The 20,555-nt window shown below is 41.9% G+C and overlaps 1 protein-coding gene across 14 annotated transcripts in view; it reads right to left on the reverse strand.

The window, feature by feature from the left end:
- Nucleotides 1–20,555, reverse strand: part of Anks1b (ankyrin repeat and sterile alpha motif domain containing 1B) — a 953,532-nt gene that overhangs the window by 422,209 nt on the left and 510,768 nt on the right. For all 14 annotated transcript variants that reach the window (XR_014999730.2, XR_014999729.2, XM_085683219.2 and 11 more), the window contains 2 exons: nt 10,282–10,868; nt 8,563–8,632 (listed from right to left, as the gene is read on the reverse strand). Coding sequence is in view for 12 of the 14 variants with exons in the window: in XM_085683219.2 (XP_085539345.2) it covers nt 8,563–8,632; nt 10,282–10,868 (657 nt within the window). In the remaining 2 variants the exon portion in view is untranslated. The remainder of the gene's footprint in view (nt 1–8,562; nt 8,633–10,281; nt 10,869–20,555) is intronic.

The raw sequence follows: 20,555 nt of genomic DNA on the forward strand, positions 1-20,555 counted from the left end.
CACCACCATCATCATCATCATCATCACCATCATCATCATCACCATCATCATCACTATTAAAATTAGATCCTTTACTGACCCTCTCCGTGACTGCCCAGTGTCAGTCTGGTGTCCACACTTCCATTCTTTTCTGTCTACAAAATTAAGTTACCACTGAGATGAGAAAGTGAAGGTATACATGGATAAAAACTTGAAGGCCCTTACACCAGGACATGGGTCAAAGAATGTGTCGCTGTGATCAATACTGGGTTATGGATAAAGTCTGTCTTAAAATTGTTCTGTAAATTAAAATTGTGACATAAAAATGAAACGTAAGCGAGCCAATGAGTCCTTTTACCGAAGCTACTCACTCACACCCACTTGAATACAAATCTGATAAAAATACTCGATTATGTATTCATTAACATAATTCAAATATCAAATAGCTATCAAGTTATTAGCACAGATAACTGTAGAATTTCATTCAAATATGAATGTTCATCTCTTGTGTATCTGTATCTCCTCTGTTTCCTTGTTTGTCATTACACTTTTATTTTTTTCGAGACAGGGTTTCTCTGTTTCTCTGTTGCTTTGCAGTCTGCCCTGGAAGCCGCTCTGTAGACCAGGCTGGCCTCAAACAAACAGAGCAGCCTGTCTTTGTCTCCCGGGCATTGGAACCAAAGGCATGCACCACCACTACAGTTTAACAATAAATAAAAGTAATGCACATTCTCTGAAAAAATTTCAGAACATGTAGAAAAAAAAAAGATGGCAAAAAATCAAAATCACTGGCAATCTTACCAAGAGGCAGAAACTATCAATGCTTTTGCATATATCCTTGTTGAGCTATGACTGTTGAAAGTATAACATTATTTTCAAATTACTCTCATTTTGACCACTTATTTTGCTAATAAAAAGTCAACAATTGTAGCATTTGTAAAATATTTCAGCATGAATTGACTAGAATTAATCAAATTATTGCTTTTTCCCCTCAGATTAGGGGGACTCAGGAGTTCATTAGGAAATCCAGGACTGCCTGGAATTACATGGTCAATGCTGCCCTTAAACCTAGGATCCTCCTCCCTCCATCTTGTTGTAATTTGAAAGAAATGGCATGCGAGAGAAAGATGCCATGTGACAGAGCTCAGGTGGAGAGGTTTTCTGTCGGGGGGAGGGGAGGCGGTGAATGGGAAAAGGGGAGATGTATACTAACGTCAGGCCAGTACAGACACCTAGATACTAACACACCTCTTCAGTATAAATGGATGCCACTTGCCAGGCTAGTATTTTTAAATTGTCTGTATAGACTACTTGCAACTGTCCATTGTAGATGAGCAAGAGGTTTTTCTATTAAGTAAATACCAAAGTGTTCCTCAATGCATATACACACGCATGCACGTGTGTGCACGCACACACACATACACACACCATACACTCACGCATGCACACAAGCAAGTATACACACATGCACACACTTTTGCAATCTTCATTTTCACAGATTGTTTGGTCAAATTCTAATGTTTCCTTATCCCCCCTTTGTTTGCCCTTCTTAGGACCAGCCAGTGTTAGTCTGGTGTCTATGTTTTTACCCTATCCTCTCATTTCACGTAATCACATATGGGTAGCTAGACAGATAATAGATTCTGAAAACATGAATCCATGCTATGTACATTAATATCTTGTCAAGATAAATATAATATCTAATAGTATATGTTGGAAAGAATGGACTTTTATTCATGCCTTGATTTTTTCTTTCAAAAGACTAAAAAGGAAAAGAGAAATTAAGGACAGGATATGTCATCTGTTAAGATTGACTATATACTAGAAAACAGCCACTTTACCCTTCATTGGAACTGCTAAACTGTCGGAACAGTACTGCTTCTTGTCCTTTATCTAAGATCAAGACCCAATAGAATGAGTTTTAAGGGGTCTGAAGCAGCAGTTCGGTCAAAGAAGTGCTTGACATGCAAGTACAAGGACCTGAATTTGACACCTAATACCCACGCCCCCCCCTCCAAAAAAAGCTGAGTGTGATGTGTGATCGTGTGTGCTTAAAATCTCAGCTCTTGGGAGGGGAAGGCAGGCAGATCTGTGTGCTTGTGGGCTGACAGCCTTGCCTCCCAGAGGAGTCCCACTTCAATATGAGAGCCTGTCTCAAAATCTAAATTAAAACAAACAAACAGTAACAAACCATGGGTGTTACCTGAGGACTAGAATGTGAGGGTGTCCTTTGTCCATGTGCATGTCTCCATGTGCACCTAAGTGCACCTCCATGTGCACATACAGCAGCATAAACATGGCCAAGTGTGCTCATGTGCATACACATGCACACACGATAGTAACAAATAGTAACACTGACTGTTCTGGTAAAAGACTATATTATCTCTTTATATTTTATGCACATTAGTGTTTTGCCATGGGCGTCAGGTCCCCTGAAACTGGAGTTAGAGACAGTTGTCAGCAGCCATGTGGGTGCTGGGAATTGAACCCCGGTCCTCTGGAAGAGCAATCAGTTCTCTTAACCATTGAGCCATCTCTCCAACCCCTATAGTCCTTCTTAAAAAGTAGGCTTATCATCCTAGGAAATATGTAAGCAGGGGTTGCTTGATACTGATTGAGTTCTGATCAGAGATGCTACGGGAAATATCCCAGGACTGGTGGTTGATAGCACATGTTCAACCCTCCAGGTCTCTTCTAGAGGATTTAATACTTCGTTGAGCTGTAGCAACGTATACTCATTGTATTATTTATTAACAATTGACACATTATAAAAAATGCAGGCCACAGAACATTATCAACTCTTCCACACTTATGGAATGTCTAATCCCACGTATGGTCATCATATGTAATTTCAAAATGAGAGAAAGAAAGCCACACCCTAACACTCAAAACTCAAAACAAGTTATTTTACTTTTAAAGGACTACTGGGAACGTGTGGCACCAAATTCTGGTGTCTGTTGTGCTAAGCACAATTAGGCTTAGGAAACAAGATGTCTTGATTAGTGACTACTAACTCAAATTCTTACCTCAATGTTCTGTTATTAAGTGATTCCTTTGGTTTAACGCCCCCCTCCCCAAACTACATGACTAAATCATTCAGTGAAGTGTTACATAAAATAACAATAAAAATAAATCTCCGGGTTTGGATAAAATAGTGTGCTTGTCTGCTAATGTATTCCACTACCCACCTTCCCCAGTTGGTTCTATTAAAAATAGTGCCATAAAGAGAAATAAAATCAAAAATAAAACATGCTGGTTGCAGAGCATTTCATAGAGAGGCCTTTCATGCTCAGTTAACGGTTCGTGGGGAAGCGAACTTTACCGGAGGCAAAGAAAATTCTTCCTCTGAAAAGGAGCGACTCCCAGATCATCAGCTGAGCTCTCAAGCATTATCAGCTGTGGGCATGGGCACTCACTTCCCAAGCAAGGGACACAGTGAGGGCTGTGGCTCCCTGCCACATCTCAGCACTGGGCTTGTCCTTTGGGAAGGATTTCAGGCTTGGTAAAGCCTTCCTTAGGGTGATGATTAGCCTTCACCAAGAGTAAGTAAGTTATTTTTGCTGTCAGAACTATGCAGTTTTCAGTAAATGACCTAAAGCTCATTTATCAATATATAGTGTGCTCTGTGAACAAGTTCTCTCCACCCTCCTTTGAACAGTTTCATTTATAACTAAAACTTAGATGAATTTTTCAGGAGATAAAATGCTAGTTTCTTTCTTTCCAGATGTCATTTAACTTGTAGGATATAAAATGCATCCTTAAAACATATTTTAAAGTTATTTTTATTTTATGTATATATTTGTCTATATTTTATGTGTGTACCATGTATCTGCCTGGTGTCTGGAGGTTGAAGGAGGATGCCAGATCCCTCGAATTGAAGTTGCAGGTGGTTAGGAGATGTCACGTGTTTCTGGGAACAAACTCCAGGTTCTCTGCAAAATCAGCCAGTGATCCCAACCACTGAGTCACCTCTCGTCCCCAAAATATATTTATGAGCTAGCAAGATGGCTTAGTGGGTGGAGATGCTTCTCACAAAGCTGGCTGAGTTGAGTTTGGTCCCTAGGAACCACAGGTGGAAGAGAAGGGAACCGAATATGATTTCAGCAAGTTGACCTCTGAACTGTATATGTACACATACACACAGGCAAACTCACACACAGATACACACACAACACACATGCACACAGAGACACACACAAACCACACACAGAATACATATAGAAAGACATACACACACAATGTTACACACAAACCACACACATATCAAACACCAGATACACACACATGTACATTCTCCCATGCGCACACACATGGGCACATATACACATGCATATGCTCACATGTACACACATATGCACATACACATACACTTACACACACTAAATAAATAGACATGAAATTACAGTTTAATAAAATACTATTTTCAGTCATAGAATTTCAACCTAACCCCATCCATCCATCCATTAATCCATCGGCAGTCTGTTTATCTTAATGGAAATTATTTAGAGGTAGGAGGTACTTACAAGCTTCTTTGTATTGTAATGTCTACTGCTTGGTTATCCTGTGTATTTGTTGTGTGACAACAGGAATATCCTGAAGAGATGGCTGTCACTGCCACTTAAGTGGATATCAGTCTCATCAAGAAGACTATAATAGATTCTTGGAAAGTATGAGATTTTGAAGAAGTAAAGCTTCCTTGTGACAATGGAAATGACACACTAATAAAGTCAAAGGCCAATTCCACATATAACCCGCTGGGAGGCCGCTTCCTTACACTCCAGCTACAGTTGTCATGGGTCAGAAAGACAAGCCAGATTTTCCAAATGTCTTTCTTATGCGCTCTAATGAGAAAGGTAAGTCATGCATGCTTAGATAAGACGACAAGAGGATTTATATTTCATTCATCGCCTGCTACATTCTAGGCTACAGCAGAACAGCATATAATCTCGTAATAGTCTTATGAGGTGGCTGTTAAAAATCTGAATTGATAGGTGAGGAAGTTGATATCAAAGAGGCCACAATATCGGTCAATTGAAAAGTTGGAATTTGAAGCCAGGACCATCTAATTTCAAAATCCAGACTCAGCAAGAGTACTATGCTTGCAAGCCTAGCACGAACAGACACGATGATGCAGAACCCACTATCTCATCTCACCACATGTCCAACAGCACCAAACAAGAGGGCATGGTGGGCCCAAGGTGGTCCGTACCACTGTGCCCTATTGCCAGGCCTCATCTGTCTGGCATCTGAATCTGGCTTCAAGTGGGAAACCAGGCAAGTATGCGAAAACGCCATGCTTCTGCATGCAAAGTGAGAACCCGAGGGCCGAGCGAGAATAAATTCAGTAAATTTCATTTAGTTTTATTTCTACCTCAGTCTCGGACAGCTGAGCTTGCTGGCTATGTTTCAGATGACTATATAATCAGCGAGGAGTTTCACTGAGCAGAACCCATTGCCATGTGAGTCATACAGAGTTCCCACCTGAGCTGTTTCAGATTTTTACGACTGATGATGAGAGCGATCCAACTTTCTTCCTGGTCTACAACTGTAAATACGTAAATACTTGATATTGGGGAGAGGGCACTTAAAAGTGCTGAAGCAGAACACGTGGGAGCAAGCATGGGGTGCCTACACTGCTCCCTCAGGCATCCCCACTACTTAGGTTTATTCCTGAAATCACCCTCTGAGTTTTTAAGCAACAAATGTCACAAATGCTCACAACCTTTATTAATGTCCAGCACTGATCCTTCACTGGCCTTCGCAAGCTAAATTTTAAGGCCTGATAATCTATCCTTTCGAATACAGTATTTCTTCTCACTTAATCAATAAATAGATATTTTTCCTCTTCTGTTTGTCAGGGTTCTCTGGGCATTTTAATTTCCCCTAAGGCAACTGGCCTTCTCTGGTTGTCTATGAGTTGCCTAGTGGATTTTTATTCCAGTTGACAAACCATGACAGTTCCAGGGATTATAGCCAATTTAATATTAAGATTATAAGAATAGTTAATATCATAAGATACTTTACAAAAGGCTTAGAGGTATTATTAGTATTGTTATTGTTATTATTTTCTATATTCATCACGTTAAACACAATCTTCCTCAGGGTAACTCAAGGTGAGAGCTAGAATTTAACACACATCTCCACGTACCTGGCACCATAGCCTACTGCCTATGTCTCTACCCCAATCCTATATTAGTGTCTTCATTTTAAGTGCGCCAAGATCAAGCGGCCAGTAGACAGCAGTAGCAGAGCAGTGTCTTTCTATCTCACTTTCATTTCACTGTGATTCTCGTCCACACTCAGTACCCAAACGTTATTTGTGGCGTGACATCTTCACAGGGTGGCTATCACTCCTCTAGAAAAATCTGGGTTTGGTGTGTGAGCGGTGAGTGGGGGCAGCAGGCTGCTATAGCTGTGATTTATGATCCGCCTAAGGACCAGTTGGAATGTTACATGCTATGGCCAATCACTTAGCAGATAATTGGTGTGTAATTAAGAGGCAGAACTAATGCACCTGCAGAGCCAGTCTTTGTCAATAGTAATGATTCTCTGTGGCTGCGGTCTCCACTCTCCTTTCAATTCCTTTGCAGAAACTAGTAAATAAAGGTGGGGGCCAGACACCAAAAGTAGACATAGAAAGAAAACCGAGGGAACAGCCTGTGGGTTGGTTTAATACTGAAATGTTGTGTTTGCTTCATCATTTTAAGATGGTAAGATTTGGAGCCCTTTTGTAATGTTTCAAATAAGGCAGTTGAGAATGTTGAAACAAGATATCAGACTTTTAAAAAATTTGGTGTGTGTGTGTGTGTGTCACACGCATGTGCTTTTGCTATGAAATTCATGCCTTTGCTATGCAAGGCATGTTTTTCCACTCTTCCTGTTTAACATGGAAATGGTCATCAAGCTATAGAACCAGCTGCGGGGGGCTCTAGACTCACCTGGTATCAAGGATTAAAGTCATACGCATTTCTTGGTACTTGCTGCCAATCTCCAAGGAGACTGACAAAGGTATAGATTGATCTGATATAGAATTTCAACAGGATGGGGAAGGATCTGATGGGCAGAGGAAGTTTGCAGTTGAGCAGGAAGGATGACCCTACTCTCCCAATGCAGTTAGCCACCCCACTCCCATCTTATCTGACATGCGACTAGGCTGCAGGCAAGCTGTATCACTGTTTCATCTGCACCACCGGTGTGGGGGTTCCTTCTATGTGCTGCCTTTACTGGTTAATGAATAGAGAAACTCCTTTGGCTTATAATAAGGCAGAACTTAGCTAGGCGGGGAAAACTAAGCTGAATGCTGTGAGAAAGAAGGCGGAGTCTGTGAGAAGCCATGGAGATGCTGGAGGAGAAAGACACAAGCTGCCAGCCAGAACTTTGCTGGTAGGCCATGGTTGTGGTAAAATATAAAATAATAGAAATGGGCTAATTTAATATGTAAGAGTTTGCTAGGAATACACCAAAGTCAATGGCCAAGCGGTGTTTCAACTAATGTAGTTTCTGTGTGATTATTTTGGGAGTCTGGGTGGCCAGGAAATGAATAAGCAGCCTCCTCTTACACACCACTGAGTGACAACGAGGCTTGTTTGGGGAGGAGCAATAACACCACTCAATGGTTGTACAACAGCCTACAGCTCTGAGAGCTAAGAGCACCTGATTTGCCACTGCCCGTGGTTCTGCCAGTTCCCTGACAAGGCAGCGACTGCTCTTAGCCATTCTGGGAATCACAGTAGAAGACTTTAAATGACCCCAGTGCACTGGGAGCTTGTCTTTACTTAAATTTGTTCACCACTGATTTGAACTATTAATTTTGAAATTTTAAAAGGTTTCATTAAAATACTTTGCATTTTGAGGACGATGTTGTTCCGCATCCCCGAAAATGTTGTTTGCTAGGCAAGTTCCTTACTCAACTCACCCGAGGCTGTGATACGACAATGAAATCTGACAATGGAATCTAATTCATTTCTTTAAAATTTTACAGAAATCTTAAGGTTCTAAAGGCATAGCTATCTGATATTTGGTATCATCTATCAGTGTTGAGCAAAAAGTTGGCAAAAAAAAGTTTCAAATGGCGCTCTACTCTGAGTTGTAATTGTATAGAAGAAAACAAAACTATGACGTGATGGTAAATGAGTTTCTGCAAGAGATACTCTCCTAGGCAGTATGGGATAGAAGAGGATGAGGGACATACAGTTTTTGCTAAGTGGTGTTTAAGACCTACAAGTTGTTAATTACTTTTGCCAGGATAAACAGGATATTTCACTACATGAAAAGCCACCTATTAAATCACCAGATTTCACACCGCTCTGAAGTGTTTCCTGCTGCACTCCACCTAAAGCGGGAGCTTCATTAATTAATATTAACTGACGTAAGACAGCAACATGGGAAACACTCTCAATTTGCCAAATCAATACGCTCAGTGGATGTGTTGAGGCTGTTGGATCTGAGAGTCGAAGGAAATAATTCACTGTTATTCATCTTAAAAAGTGAAATTATCTAAGGATTTTGATCCCTTTCTGCCCGTTTCTGAAGCAGATTGATTAACCATCGCGCAGAAGACAGTGTCTTTACTTAGGTTCTCACCATTCATCTCTTCAAGTTCACTGTTGACTGTTGTGATTCCAACATCAATGGAGTTCATTATTTTGTCGATCTGTGAAAAGTAAAAACCACGGAAGTGGGTTGTTACATACATTTGCATCATTACATTTAGAAACAACTGTGAAATGACACAAACATATATTCTTGCTGTCACTGTTGCAGCAAACTGAACTTCGGAGACCAATAGCCCAAGAATGAAGAGCAAGCAAACATCTTTTGATTTTCAAAAATATATAAATTATTAACTTGCTTATTTTATGCATAGATGACTCATTAAGTTAGGAACTATGAATTCTTTAAACTCAGAAAGAGAAGGGCTAAGGATAGGATCAGTGTCAAGGTCTCCATTGTCTGTCACCATTCTCCTTCCCCTAGAAGTCACGAACACTCACTGGGGAAGGTGGGTTTCTGTTTGTGGACACGACTATGGGAGTCAAGTTCTAACTAAATGGTTTGAGCAACCACAAGCCAGTTTGTGGCATTAATTAAAGAATACAGCCATCAAAACAATTTAGGTCTATAAGACAAGTTAAATGCTTTAAGCTTATCTCACAAGAAGGCATCCCAATCAAGATTTCTGGAGTTAAAAATTTAAAAATGGATACGCTAATAAAAATATCAGTATAAAAGTTTGGAATTTAGATCTCAAACTTTCAACTCTAGACATGAAAAATTTCCCCCTCCTCATGTTAGCCACCTGAACAAAACAGAAAGTTTCAAAAGGACAATGGACATTAATTACTTAAGTGTTCCAATACAGGGACATCAAGTGATCTCCCCCCCACCCCCCGCTCATAAAGACCAATTCAGAAAGTCATTATCAGAGTCAGGTCCTTTTCTGGTTCTCAGACTACCAGTGATCTCATGTACTTCAAAGCTAAATCTGCCTGGCATATTCTCAGAAACAAAAATGTGACCTATTAGGATGAACTATTGATGGAGACTTGGTCCATTCTTTAAAGAAATTCAAGAATCAGCAAGAAGCATTACTATTTTATGATGTGATTCCCTCAGGGAAAAAGAGATTGCATAGTTTGACAAAGGATTCTTTATTTTATGAGTAATTCTGTCAGATTAAAGACTTTGTCTCTAAGTGGAGTCTGAAGTAGTGAGACTTGACCCCAAGATGTGTTTCTCTTTTAATGTGCCACCGAGAGCTGCAAATGGGAAATATTATATGATGTCTATCTGTTGCGTGGTTCCTGAAGAAGAGTCAGGACTGCCAGCTCTCCCACTAAGGCTAGAATCGTAAGGATCTGTCCTGAAGATGTAACACACTGCAAAGAAGGAAGGCACGCTAAGAAGTTGTTTAGCAAGTAGCAAAACAACACAGAGAAAAATAATTCTTTTCTTCCAAAATAAGATTTTCTCAAACTGTCAGCCACTGTCAGTGCCTGGCGGGACAGGAGGGGAGCATTCTCCTGTACTTCATAGCTACTTATTACTTCTGCTTGGTACCAATTTCTATGGAAACAAAGTGTCCCCTATGCGTGTGGAAATGTTCTCAATTTTCCACTTGCTGTGAAATTACTGTCTATTATCCGCAGAACCTTTCCCCTCCAGTTGGAGCTGATGAGTTCATTAAACACCACGCCCCACCCACTTCAGCTTCTCAAAGCTTTGAAAAACTTAACACCTTTCCTCCAAATCCCATTCAGTTCCGAAGCCCGTACCAAGAGCAACGATAAAAGTTCGGCTTACTTCTTCCCATTCGGATGTGAACGAAGGCGTCCTTTCAGAATTATCTTTAGAACTGCGTTCAGCCGTGGACGACTCACTCCAGTTAACCCTCGCTTTGTCCTTGGAAGGGTAGGCGATAAGATCAGAGTCGGATTTAGAGACATTTTTGGATAAGTGCATGTCGAGCAGGGCTTTAGGCAATGACCGTATTCTCCCCAGAGTACATGCTCTCTCCACAAAGCCCCCTGTACTCGCACCCCATTGGTCACCGCTGCGGGATCCGCTCCGAGATGTTCTTGTTCCAACGATGGTATGGTTCTCGAGTTGGTGGCTTCTTTTGTGGAAAATTGTTCTACTGACCACTTTGGGTTTAATCTTCTTTACCACCGGCTCTGAGTTACTGTCTACGGGAGTCGGTTTGAAAGGCAAAGGACTGCTTGCCAGACTGGCTTCATCTTGCCCATCTTCGCACGGATTTCTTTTCCCATACAGATGGAAAGGGTTTTCAGGGGACTCACAGGCTGGAGAGGATCCGTGGAGAAGGCCTGCAAACTGCCCGGCATCATATTCTTTTGGCGGATCGTCATCTTCCCGTTGAGAGAGGTCATCTGTAGAAAAAGGAGAAAGGCTGTCAGGGGGCTTGCTTGCTAAGGACTCTGAAAGCCATGAGACAGTGGCAATGCATTTATGGACTTTTATATACCCTGGCAGTTGATTTATTTACATGATATCATATTTTTGCTTTAGGAAATGTCCATGATCCTACACTGCTACATACGAAGTGCACATGAACATGTGTCTGTAAGAGGAGGCTTATGTGTTTGAATTAAATGCCTCTGATGCCCCTCAGGGTTCATTTCAAAGACAGAAGCTGAGCAACACCATGACTGTAGATACTTCCTTCTTGTCTCAAGGGTATATGCTTGGTATTAAATTAACAAAACTGGGTTTCTTGAAGTGGGACAACCATATTCCGGACCTCTCAGTTAGTGATTATTGTGTTGTAGGCCGTCAGGCTGGCATTGTGCAAACTGATGACCATCTTCACTTCTCTCATCAGTTACACCCAAAAGCAAAATCCTGGGGAATATATTCTGTAGAAATTTAAGATGAATAATCCTGAAAGTATTGCTTTAAGTTTTAAGATCACAGTATTCAGATTTGATGAGTTGAAGAGAAAGAGATTTTTCAGGCTCAGGCCAGCGAGTGCCACACTCAGAGGCATGACCCTTCCACAGATCGGACGCTGAGCTCTCCTCTGCCTTTCTCCTCTGAGACCGCACACCTTCTGGTTCCTTTAGATCTTTGCAAGTGCAATGCATAAAAGAAATCAAAGAATGGTGATTTTTTTTTATTGCCTTAGAAATGTTTCTAAGATAAAACAGGAAAATCTCTCTGTGATTTAAAACACATTATCTCTTTTCTTACGGCTTGATTTGTCTGATAAAGTGATACTGAGGAAAAAACTTGTCGACAGGACTTAGTAAAGGAAGACAGTTTACCTTGTTTGACAGGGATAAAATTAATTCATAAAGATCGGTAAATATTTGCCAAGATTGAAGCTATGTGAGGTCAGAAACAGCCAAGGTGGAGAACACTGACAATACACTGATCGGTAAGCTGATTGGCTGAGCCACACTTTGAAAAAGTTAATTATTATTACAAAACTCAATTCCCAAAGAGCTTATGAATTAACAATTGACACTGAATGAACATAGGTAACTTCTAGGCCCAGAATTGAGAGCTATGTTCCCCTTCTCTCATTTGACCCTCATAGAAACCTTGTGATTTAGTTACTAACAATAAACATGATCTTTCTGGTAGAAACATCTATGGACAAAGCAACAAATTTTCCTACTTTTGAAACACTGGAAATCACAGTGAATCTCTGCTGACATTTATTCAAGAGTTGGTACAAACAAATCTCTTCTTGGTACTGAGCATAGGCCCCTGGCCCCCAGGCTTCTCCTCCCGCCCCCCACCGCAGCTGGTAAAAGATAAAAGACGGTTTCTTCTCGGCTCTGCATATATCCAAACCTCATGCTGGTTCATGTTAAAGTTTTCCCGAGGAGACCATATTTTCCTCTCCAGACCTATCCCACCGCACCCCAGAATAGGAGAAAGAAAAGCGCTAGGAATTAAAATCCAACTATCCAAACAAGAAGCAATCTTTATCCGTCTACTTCTATGTGACAGCCATATTGGTTTTAGCATAAACCTCCATCCCTTCGCAAATGGTTATCCTGTCCTATGTCGACTGCAATTCCCATTCGTGTTGTAACAGAGATCATTCCTGGGGCAGAGGTCACAGCTAGGACAAGGCAACCAGGAATTCTTCAAGGACTAGTGTTTATTGATTCTTATGTCTACTTGTTAAGAAGGCAAAGCAAACACACAGCTTAGCTTGTTGAAGTTCCTGTGCCTAGTAGGGACTCCAGCATCGGCTGGCTAGAATACACATTACCACTGAGACAAAAGAATAATTTAGCGTTGACTCACTAAGAAAATAATCAAGGAGGCTCCTAAAGGAGAGGGCTACAATTTTTTTTTCTTCATGACTAGTTTTGGAATGTGAAAGAACAGTAAGAAGAACAGAAATGTCTTGTTGGCTGTGTGTGTTTTTTCTTAGAGACGGGCTAATACCAGCAGGAAATGAGACCTGGCAACCTCTTCCAATTTGTCTTCTCTTCCTTTTTCCTGGGTGACTTGGAGGCTCTGCTGCACTTCCCTGGACCAGCAGGCTGCTCTGAGAGGACAGTGATGGCGGGGAATGGTAAGAAGGAAGAACTGTGGACGGGTTAAGTTTAACATTGCATTTTGAATGTTGCTATAAAGGCTAAAGTGATTTATTTTGGGAGGAAAATTGAAGAGTGTTGAAAGACCTATTATCAGAAAAAGGTCTATAAGCCTTAGTCAAAAGGGTTTCTGACCATGTTAGTTATCTAGAATAATGAGACTTTTAGGGACACTATATTTAAAGTTTAAAGGATTTCGTGAGTGACGGTTTAAGGTTACCGTCACCTCTGTGTTTTGACTAAAATGACTATAATTATATTCTTGAGTGGTTTGTATGAACCAATCTCTTCAGTCACAAGCAGCCACTTCCTTAAATGAAAGGGAATTTAGTTCTCAGCTTGTAGGTTTAGCCTGTGAATAACAGTCCTTAGCTCACGACAACTGAAAACACATTTGCCCAAAGTGGTGGAATAGTTCTTGCTTATTTCAGGGGTCAAATTTTAAAGGTTACTCCAATCAAAGAAAAGGAGAAACTTATTTGAAACCTGAAATGACTGATGGGAATTGATCCATCCTGGCTATACCAACACCCTTCCCTATGCCACACCCCTCCTTATGCCACACCCCTTCCTATAATTACACATTTCCCCTGCTCACAGTCCAGGACATAGATTGATTGCCCCCTGGGGCCAAGTGCCTTGCATTAGCCAATGAGAGAGCAGCAAACACAATGTGGGATGTGGACCGTCTGAAAGGGCTTCTACTCTTGGAATCTCGCCAACACGGAAGCCAGGCTGAATTGCTAGAGGATGAAGGGACACATACAGTTGTTTTAAAATGTAGTGGTTTCCCCCCTAAGGAATGCTGGAGTCAATACCGGAAACAATTGTCATTGAAAAAGATAGACTGTTATACTCAAAGATCTAAGAAGGGGGACATAGCTCACTCTGTGGGGCCACAGGAAGGTACATGAGGCCAGACAAATGACAGAGAGAATAGGGAGGTTGTGAGGAAGTGCCTTTCCCTGGCTTCTTTGGGAAGAAACAAGCAAAGCTGAGAAAAATAGGTTGAGATTGGCTAGTTGGGCTCAGTTCAGCAGAGCAGAAGGGCCGTCTCCAGTTGTCTGGTGTCCGACCCTGGGTAACTAGGGCAACCTCAGACCTGTATGGCAAGCGATCATGGAGTAACAGTGAGTGTTACCAGGGTGAGCTGAGGTGGCCCAAAGTGGGAGAAAACACCCGGATTCACGAGCTAAACAATGCCTATTATTTCAGGCCACCAAATTTGAGGCGGCTTGGTATGTTATCACACACTCACATGAAATGCCAACTTTTCAAAGATCAATGCATTCTTTAAAAAAGTCCTGCAGCCTTTCCATTTCCATATCTGGGACATCATGATATCAATAATACACACCTAAAAGGGTTGGGACCACTGAGCGAAGTTACAGATCTTAGTCCGTTGGGTGGCTCTAATAAACCCTATGAACAGAACAGCCTACAAGTGACAAAGAGTGTTCATTATAGTTCCAGAGGCTGACAAGGCACACGAAGACACCAGAGGCTGTCTGATGGGAGCCCCCCACTTTCTAGTTCATAGATGGCATCATCCAACTGTAACTTATAAGTTACATCATCTAACTGTGTCCTTACCTCATAGGAGGCATAAGGGGGCTTATGAGAGCCTTTTATGGGACACAAATCCCACTCTTAAGGATGTGGATCTCATGACTCATCAGACTTCCAAGTCCCCTACCTCTTATTGTCTTCCACCTTGGGGGTGAGCGTGTCGACTTATGTATTTAGGAGGATACAAATACATATCAATTTCAAGAAATAGACAATTTCACTTGCATATAACAAGAGAATAGCATGTTTCTATTATTTAAAAAACACATTTTAATCTTAGGGTCCCATGATTTATAAGGAATATTAATTAATAAGCAATATTAATCAGTGCCTTTGTACATCAAATTAAGATTTGCTTTGACATGGTAACTATGTAAGATTTATTTACTTTATTTTTATTTAAATGCACACTCTAAAGACTTTTGCATTCTGTTACTATTTCTTTAGATGAAACTTAGGCAAAGCATAGAGATCAAACTGTTTTCCTAACTTGTCTTATTTGATTTCATACTTCTCTTTTGAGAAAGTAGGTGTCTCGTGCCAAGGTACAGAAGTAAATATGTGTGAATTCCAATCTGGTAATCATTAGCACTTCAAAGAAAAGCCCAAGTCTGTCTGGTGGTAAGCAGAACCACCCCCTTCCCGCCTTTGTTCCTGATTTTTATCACCTATATAGATACCTGAACAACAGTAAATTAAAAATTTCATGTTAGGATAAAAACCAGTTATGGAAAAAAGTGACTATTATTCTAGAGCAGACTTTTGTCTATGAGGTTACTTCATTTCCCTTCAGGAAAAAAAAATCTAATTTTAGAGACTTTAGTGCTAATATTGGTATTCGTAGGAATGATTGATTGATTTCACAAATACATATAGCACACTTTCAACATGTTTGGTGGCATAATTTCTGCAGGACCCAAGGCAAAATCACTCTTCCCGGCTATTGCAGTTCAGAAAAAGGCACAGCTTCAGGCAAACAAGAAACAGTCTTGTTTTGGATGAAGTTATGGGACTAAGATAACAAGGTAATGAGATAAGAATAAAGAGGTATGTTTAACCCGGCAGTGGTGGTACATGTCTTTAATCCCAGCACTGGGGAGGCAGAGGCAGGTGAATCTCTTGTGAGTTCGAGGCCAGCCTGGTCTACAAGAGCTAGTTCCAGGACAGACTCCAAAGCTACAGAGAAACTCTGTTTTGTTTTCTTTTGTCTCAAAAGAACAAAACAAAGCAAAATAAAAAACGCCAAAACCAAAACAAACATACAAACAAAAAACAATGGAAACTAGGGAGACCCTGGGTCTAGCTTAGACTTTTTAAAAGACTCCCTGACATTTTTTTCATGGCCAGAACATGACAACAGCATAGCTATTTTATTTTTGGAAATAAAGGCTACCATCTCAAGGTCCCTTATAAAACCCTCCCCCAATTAGCTTTAACTCTCAACTTGACACAGCCTAGAGTCACCTGATAGATGAGTCTCCACTGAGGGATTTCTGAGATCAGATTGGCCTATTGGCGTGTCCATAGGGGAGTGTCTTGATTGTTCATTAGTGTGAGATGGCCCAGCACACCGTGGGTGGTACCATTCCCCGGGCAGGTGGTCCAACAGAAGAAAACTAGCTAAGCATGAACCTAAGAGTGAACCAACAATCAGGGTTCTTTCACACCCAATGCTTCAAGTTACTATTTGATTCCCTGACTTGATTTTCTTCAATAATGATCTGTAATCTGTAAAATGAAAACAAATCCATTCCTCCCCTATATGGCTTTTGGCTATGGTATTTATCACAACAGAATGAAACCAGAACACATAGGTTAATGGGACTGTCAATCTTGATGGCCAAGGTTACCATGGAAACAAACCTCTTGGCATGTCTGCAAGGACCCTCCTTGTGTGTGGGTGGCACTGTTCCATGGGCTGGCGTCTCAGACTGAGAGGAAGCAGAGCACCAGCAGCCATTGCTCCCTGCTTCTTGACTGTGGGTGGGATGTGATCGTCCGTCTCACACTCGCGCCACAGTGACTTCTACATCACACAGGACTTTGAGTCCTTAAACAGGGAGCTGGAATAAACTTCTCCTTCATCACCTTGTCAGGTCTTTGGTCACAGCAACAAGAAAAGCAAGTGACACAGAAAACTGATCCTGAGAAGTGGGGCTGTTGCTGCAAAAAAAAAACCCTTACGCCGTTGAAATCAGCCTGTGGGAGGAGTAGAGGAGTTGGCAGCCACGGGCAGGAGAGCCCTAGTGCCTCATGGAGCACTCTGGATGGAGTGGGGATGATCAGAATAGGGAGAAAAATGCAAACCATAGAGGCACAGTCAAGGAGGGGAACAAGATTCGCTCAGAAACTGGCTGGAGGCTGTTCATCCCAGATGTTGGCAAAGAATATGGCTACACTCTACCTGTGTCCTGCAAACTTAAGCTAAATTAAAAAGCAATGACCTGATGTGTTTCTTTTTACTTCCTATTGTGTATGCGTGTGTATGTGTGTATGGTGTATTATGTGTGGTGTATACACGCGTGTGTGCAGGTATGCATACATTGTGGGTCTGTGGGGAGTCAGGGAAGGATGTTGGCTGTCCTGCTTTAATATATTCACTTACTCCTTTGGGGAAGAGTCTCTCATGGAACATAGACTTGGGCAGCAGGTCCAGCAACCCTCTGACTCCACCATCCACTTATTATTACTGGGGCAATAAACATGCACATGACCTCGCTTAACTTTTTATCTGGATGCTGGGATCCAAACGCACATCCTCAGACTTGCATAGCAAGCCCTCTTACCCACTGAGCCATATTCCCCATGCTCTGAACTCAGTTCTTCAGCAGAGGAAATTTCAAGACAAGCCTATCCTTCAAGCTATGGCATGAGTACTGCTTGCTACCGGTGCTTATCCAGATACACAGTGAGACAGAGCAGAAAGATGTGGGAATCGGCAGCTTAGCAAGGAAAAGAACGTGTATGGGCTTAAAGAGAAAAGGAATGAAGGGAGTAAAAGATAAAATGAGAACAATAATAAAAAAACTTATCAGTGATGTCTTTAAAATCTAGGTATCAAGAGATCTTATGGCACTAAATGCATGGGAATGGACAAATGACATCCCAACAGTTGGATATCTGTAGAGATGGAGAGAACAGAACATTTATTAAGGCCTCCAAGTCATGGCTTCCAGAAGCTGCTATCAGACAGCCCACAGGAGTTCTACATCAAGGAGGATGCTAAGTAACCGAATTTCACATCAATCAGGAGAAATCTAAAAAAGACACTACCAACAGGAAGCAGAGGGAGCCTTTGAGAATGCCAGGGATATGCAATATGGATCCATTCTAAAGACAAGTTTTCAACAGCAGAATCTATGAGTTGAAGGGGGGCTCAGTGGCTAAGGACATTTACTGCAGAGAACTGGGGTGCAGTTCCTAGCATCCACGTTAGTAAACTTACAAACACCTGTAGCACCGATTCCAGGGGTCCCACCACCCTCTTCTGGTTTCTATAGGGACCTGCACATATATGGTGCACATGGGAACACACAAACACACACACATACACATCAAATGAACATGAGGTACTGAGAAGGTCGAGTTGGGGGCGGTGCGGAGAGGGAGATCAATGAAAGAGATGCGTTGATAGAGGAAGCCACGATGGGGTTAGGGAGAAACCTGGTGCTGAGGAAATTCCCAGGTATCTACAAGGATGACCCCAGCTAAGACTCCTAGCAATAGTGATCACCCTAATTGTCTTCATAGAACCTACATCCAATAACTGATGGAGGCAGATGCAGTGACCCCCAGTCAAGTGCTGGACTGAGCTCCTGGAGTTCACCTGAAGATAGGGAGGAGGGATAATAGGAGCAAGGAGGGGTCAAGAGCATGATGGGAAAACCACAGAGATGCTGACCCGAGCTAGTGGGAGCTCACCGACTCTAGACTAACAGCTGGGGAACCTGCGTGGGACCGAACTAGACCCTCTGAATGTGGACGGCAGTTATGTGGCTTGATCTGTTGTGTGTGGGGCGGGGGGGGCTTGGGCAGTGAGACCAGGACTTACCCCGGGTGCATAAACTGACTTTTTGAGCCCATTTCTTACGGAGGGATACCTTGCTCAGCCTTGATACAGGGGGAGGGGCTGGTTCTGCCTTAACTTGGTATGCCAGACTTTGTTGACTCCCCAGGGGAGACCTTACCCACTCTGAGGAGTGGATGGGGGATGGGAAGGGAGGATGTGGGGAATGGGAGAAGGGGAGGGAGGGGCAATTAGGATTGTATGTAAAATGAAAAAATATTTTAAATTAAAAAAAGGAAAATTATTTTAAAACGTGAAATTCAAATTGAAGGTAAAAATCCAAACTGAAAAGATGTCTGAGAGAAAGGGTTTTATATGACAGAACGCAAAGGTGTCAGGAAGGGCAAAGGACCAGCAGAAGGAGACCTTGGACATAAAGTAATAGAAAAACTGCTTGTTTGAAGGTAAAAGGATTGTTCTAGAAGGCAAGGCATGAGGAACTGTGAAGGCAGCAGCAGGAAGCATCCTGAATTAAGCAGTGATAATGAAGGAACTAGGGTGTGGGTAAAGCCACTGACTTCATTCATACCCTTCCTGGGCATCTCTCTCTGTTAGCCTAGGATAACCCTTCCCATTAAACAAGGGACACAAAAGAGAATTAAGATAACCCCACTTAAGAAACTGCAAGAAAAGCAGAGGAAAGTGAATACTAACAACTTAAACAAAAGACTCACATCCTCAAAGAATCTGAAGTTATAACCTAGAATTTCAGAATTAAGAGGAAGAGTTAAGACAATAACCGAAGCGCTGGGAAGGAGCATTACGCGGATTGTAAGGACGGGAACTCAGGTGTGAGACATCTGCCCATTCTCTCTGCTCTTTCCCTCCGTGAGAAAATCAATCCTAATGCCATTACGTAGGGGCAGGGAGGTGGGGCATCCACACCTAAGTGGGGAGGGGCACTACAGGGCCTAAACACAGCAACGGTGATGTCCATTTTTAGACAGAACCCAGTACAGCACACGAGAGAGACCCAAGCTAAAGTCAGGGACCAGGAAGGTGAGAGGGAACTCGTGCAGAGGAGGTGAACTGGCAGGAGCCTGTAACACTGCAAACCATGGGAGATGTCCCAGCAGAAGTGGTGTCAAAGCAAGGAGATTGAAGAGGGTGATCACGGGATGGGAAAGTCCCACTGGGGAACGGGAGGTTTTGACATGCAGAAATTTCCGGTTGTGGAGTGGAGTCTCAGTAGAGGTAGGCAGGGCTTGTGCAGAGGGGTGAACTTCCATGTAGTGCCAGATTGTCTCAGAACAAGAAAAGTTCCAGTCAGGGATAAGGTAGTGGACACGGAAGACTGGTTAGTTTCAAAATCACTGAGCAAATAAATAACTGTAGTAATCATCACGGAAGTCAAACTTCTCTTTGTTCAAGTGGGATTTTCCAGATATGGAGAATAATCCAGAAGTGTGATGTATTGGAAAGAGAAATAGCCCTGTTTTCAAGATACAGAGAAAGGGAGACAGACGTCAATATGCATTTGTATATTAAGTGTTTAGAGCAATTACCTAACCGCATCCATTGGGAGGACCTGAGAAATCAATGTGGCAATAAGGAAAGGCCAGATTTGGATTTCTATCATATTTTCTCTTAGTATAGGGATCAGTTGCAAAGAGATGACTGAAAGATGAGTCCGGAACGTCCTGTGCTACCAAGGAAGGAACTGGACAAACAACCATGACACACGCCAGCAGGGTGTGAACACTCCACCTGAATGGCTTCCCACTGGTTAAAGTGAAGATGATTTGAGGAAACCATTAAAGAATCACAGTCACGGATTATAGCCCATTTAATACAATGGAAAAAAAAAAAACACGAGCTCATGAAAACATATAAATTTTTTTTTCGGAAAGTTTGCGTAGGAATGG

The sequence above is a fragment of the Myodes glareolus genome, chromosome 26, assembly GCF_982192425.1.
Source record: "Myodes glareolus chromosome 26, mMyoGla1.1, whole genome shotgun sequence".
Classification (NCBI taxonomy): Eukaryota; Metazoa; Chordata; class Mammalia; order Rodentia; family Cricetidae; genus Myodes; species Myodes glareolus.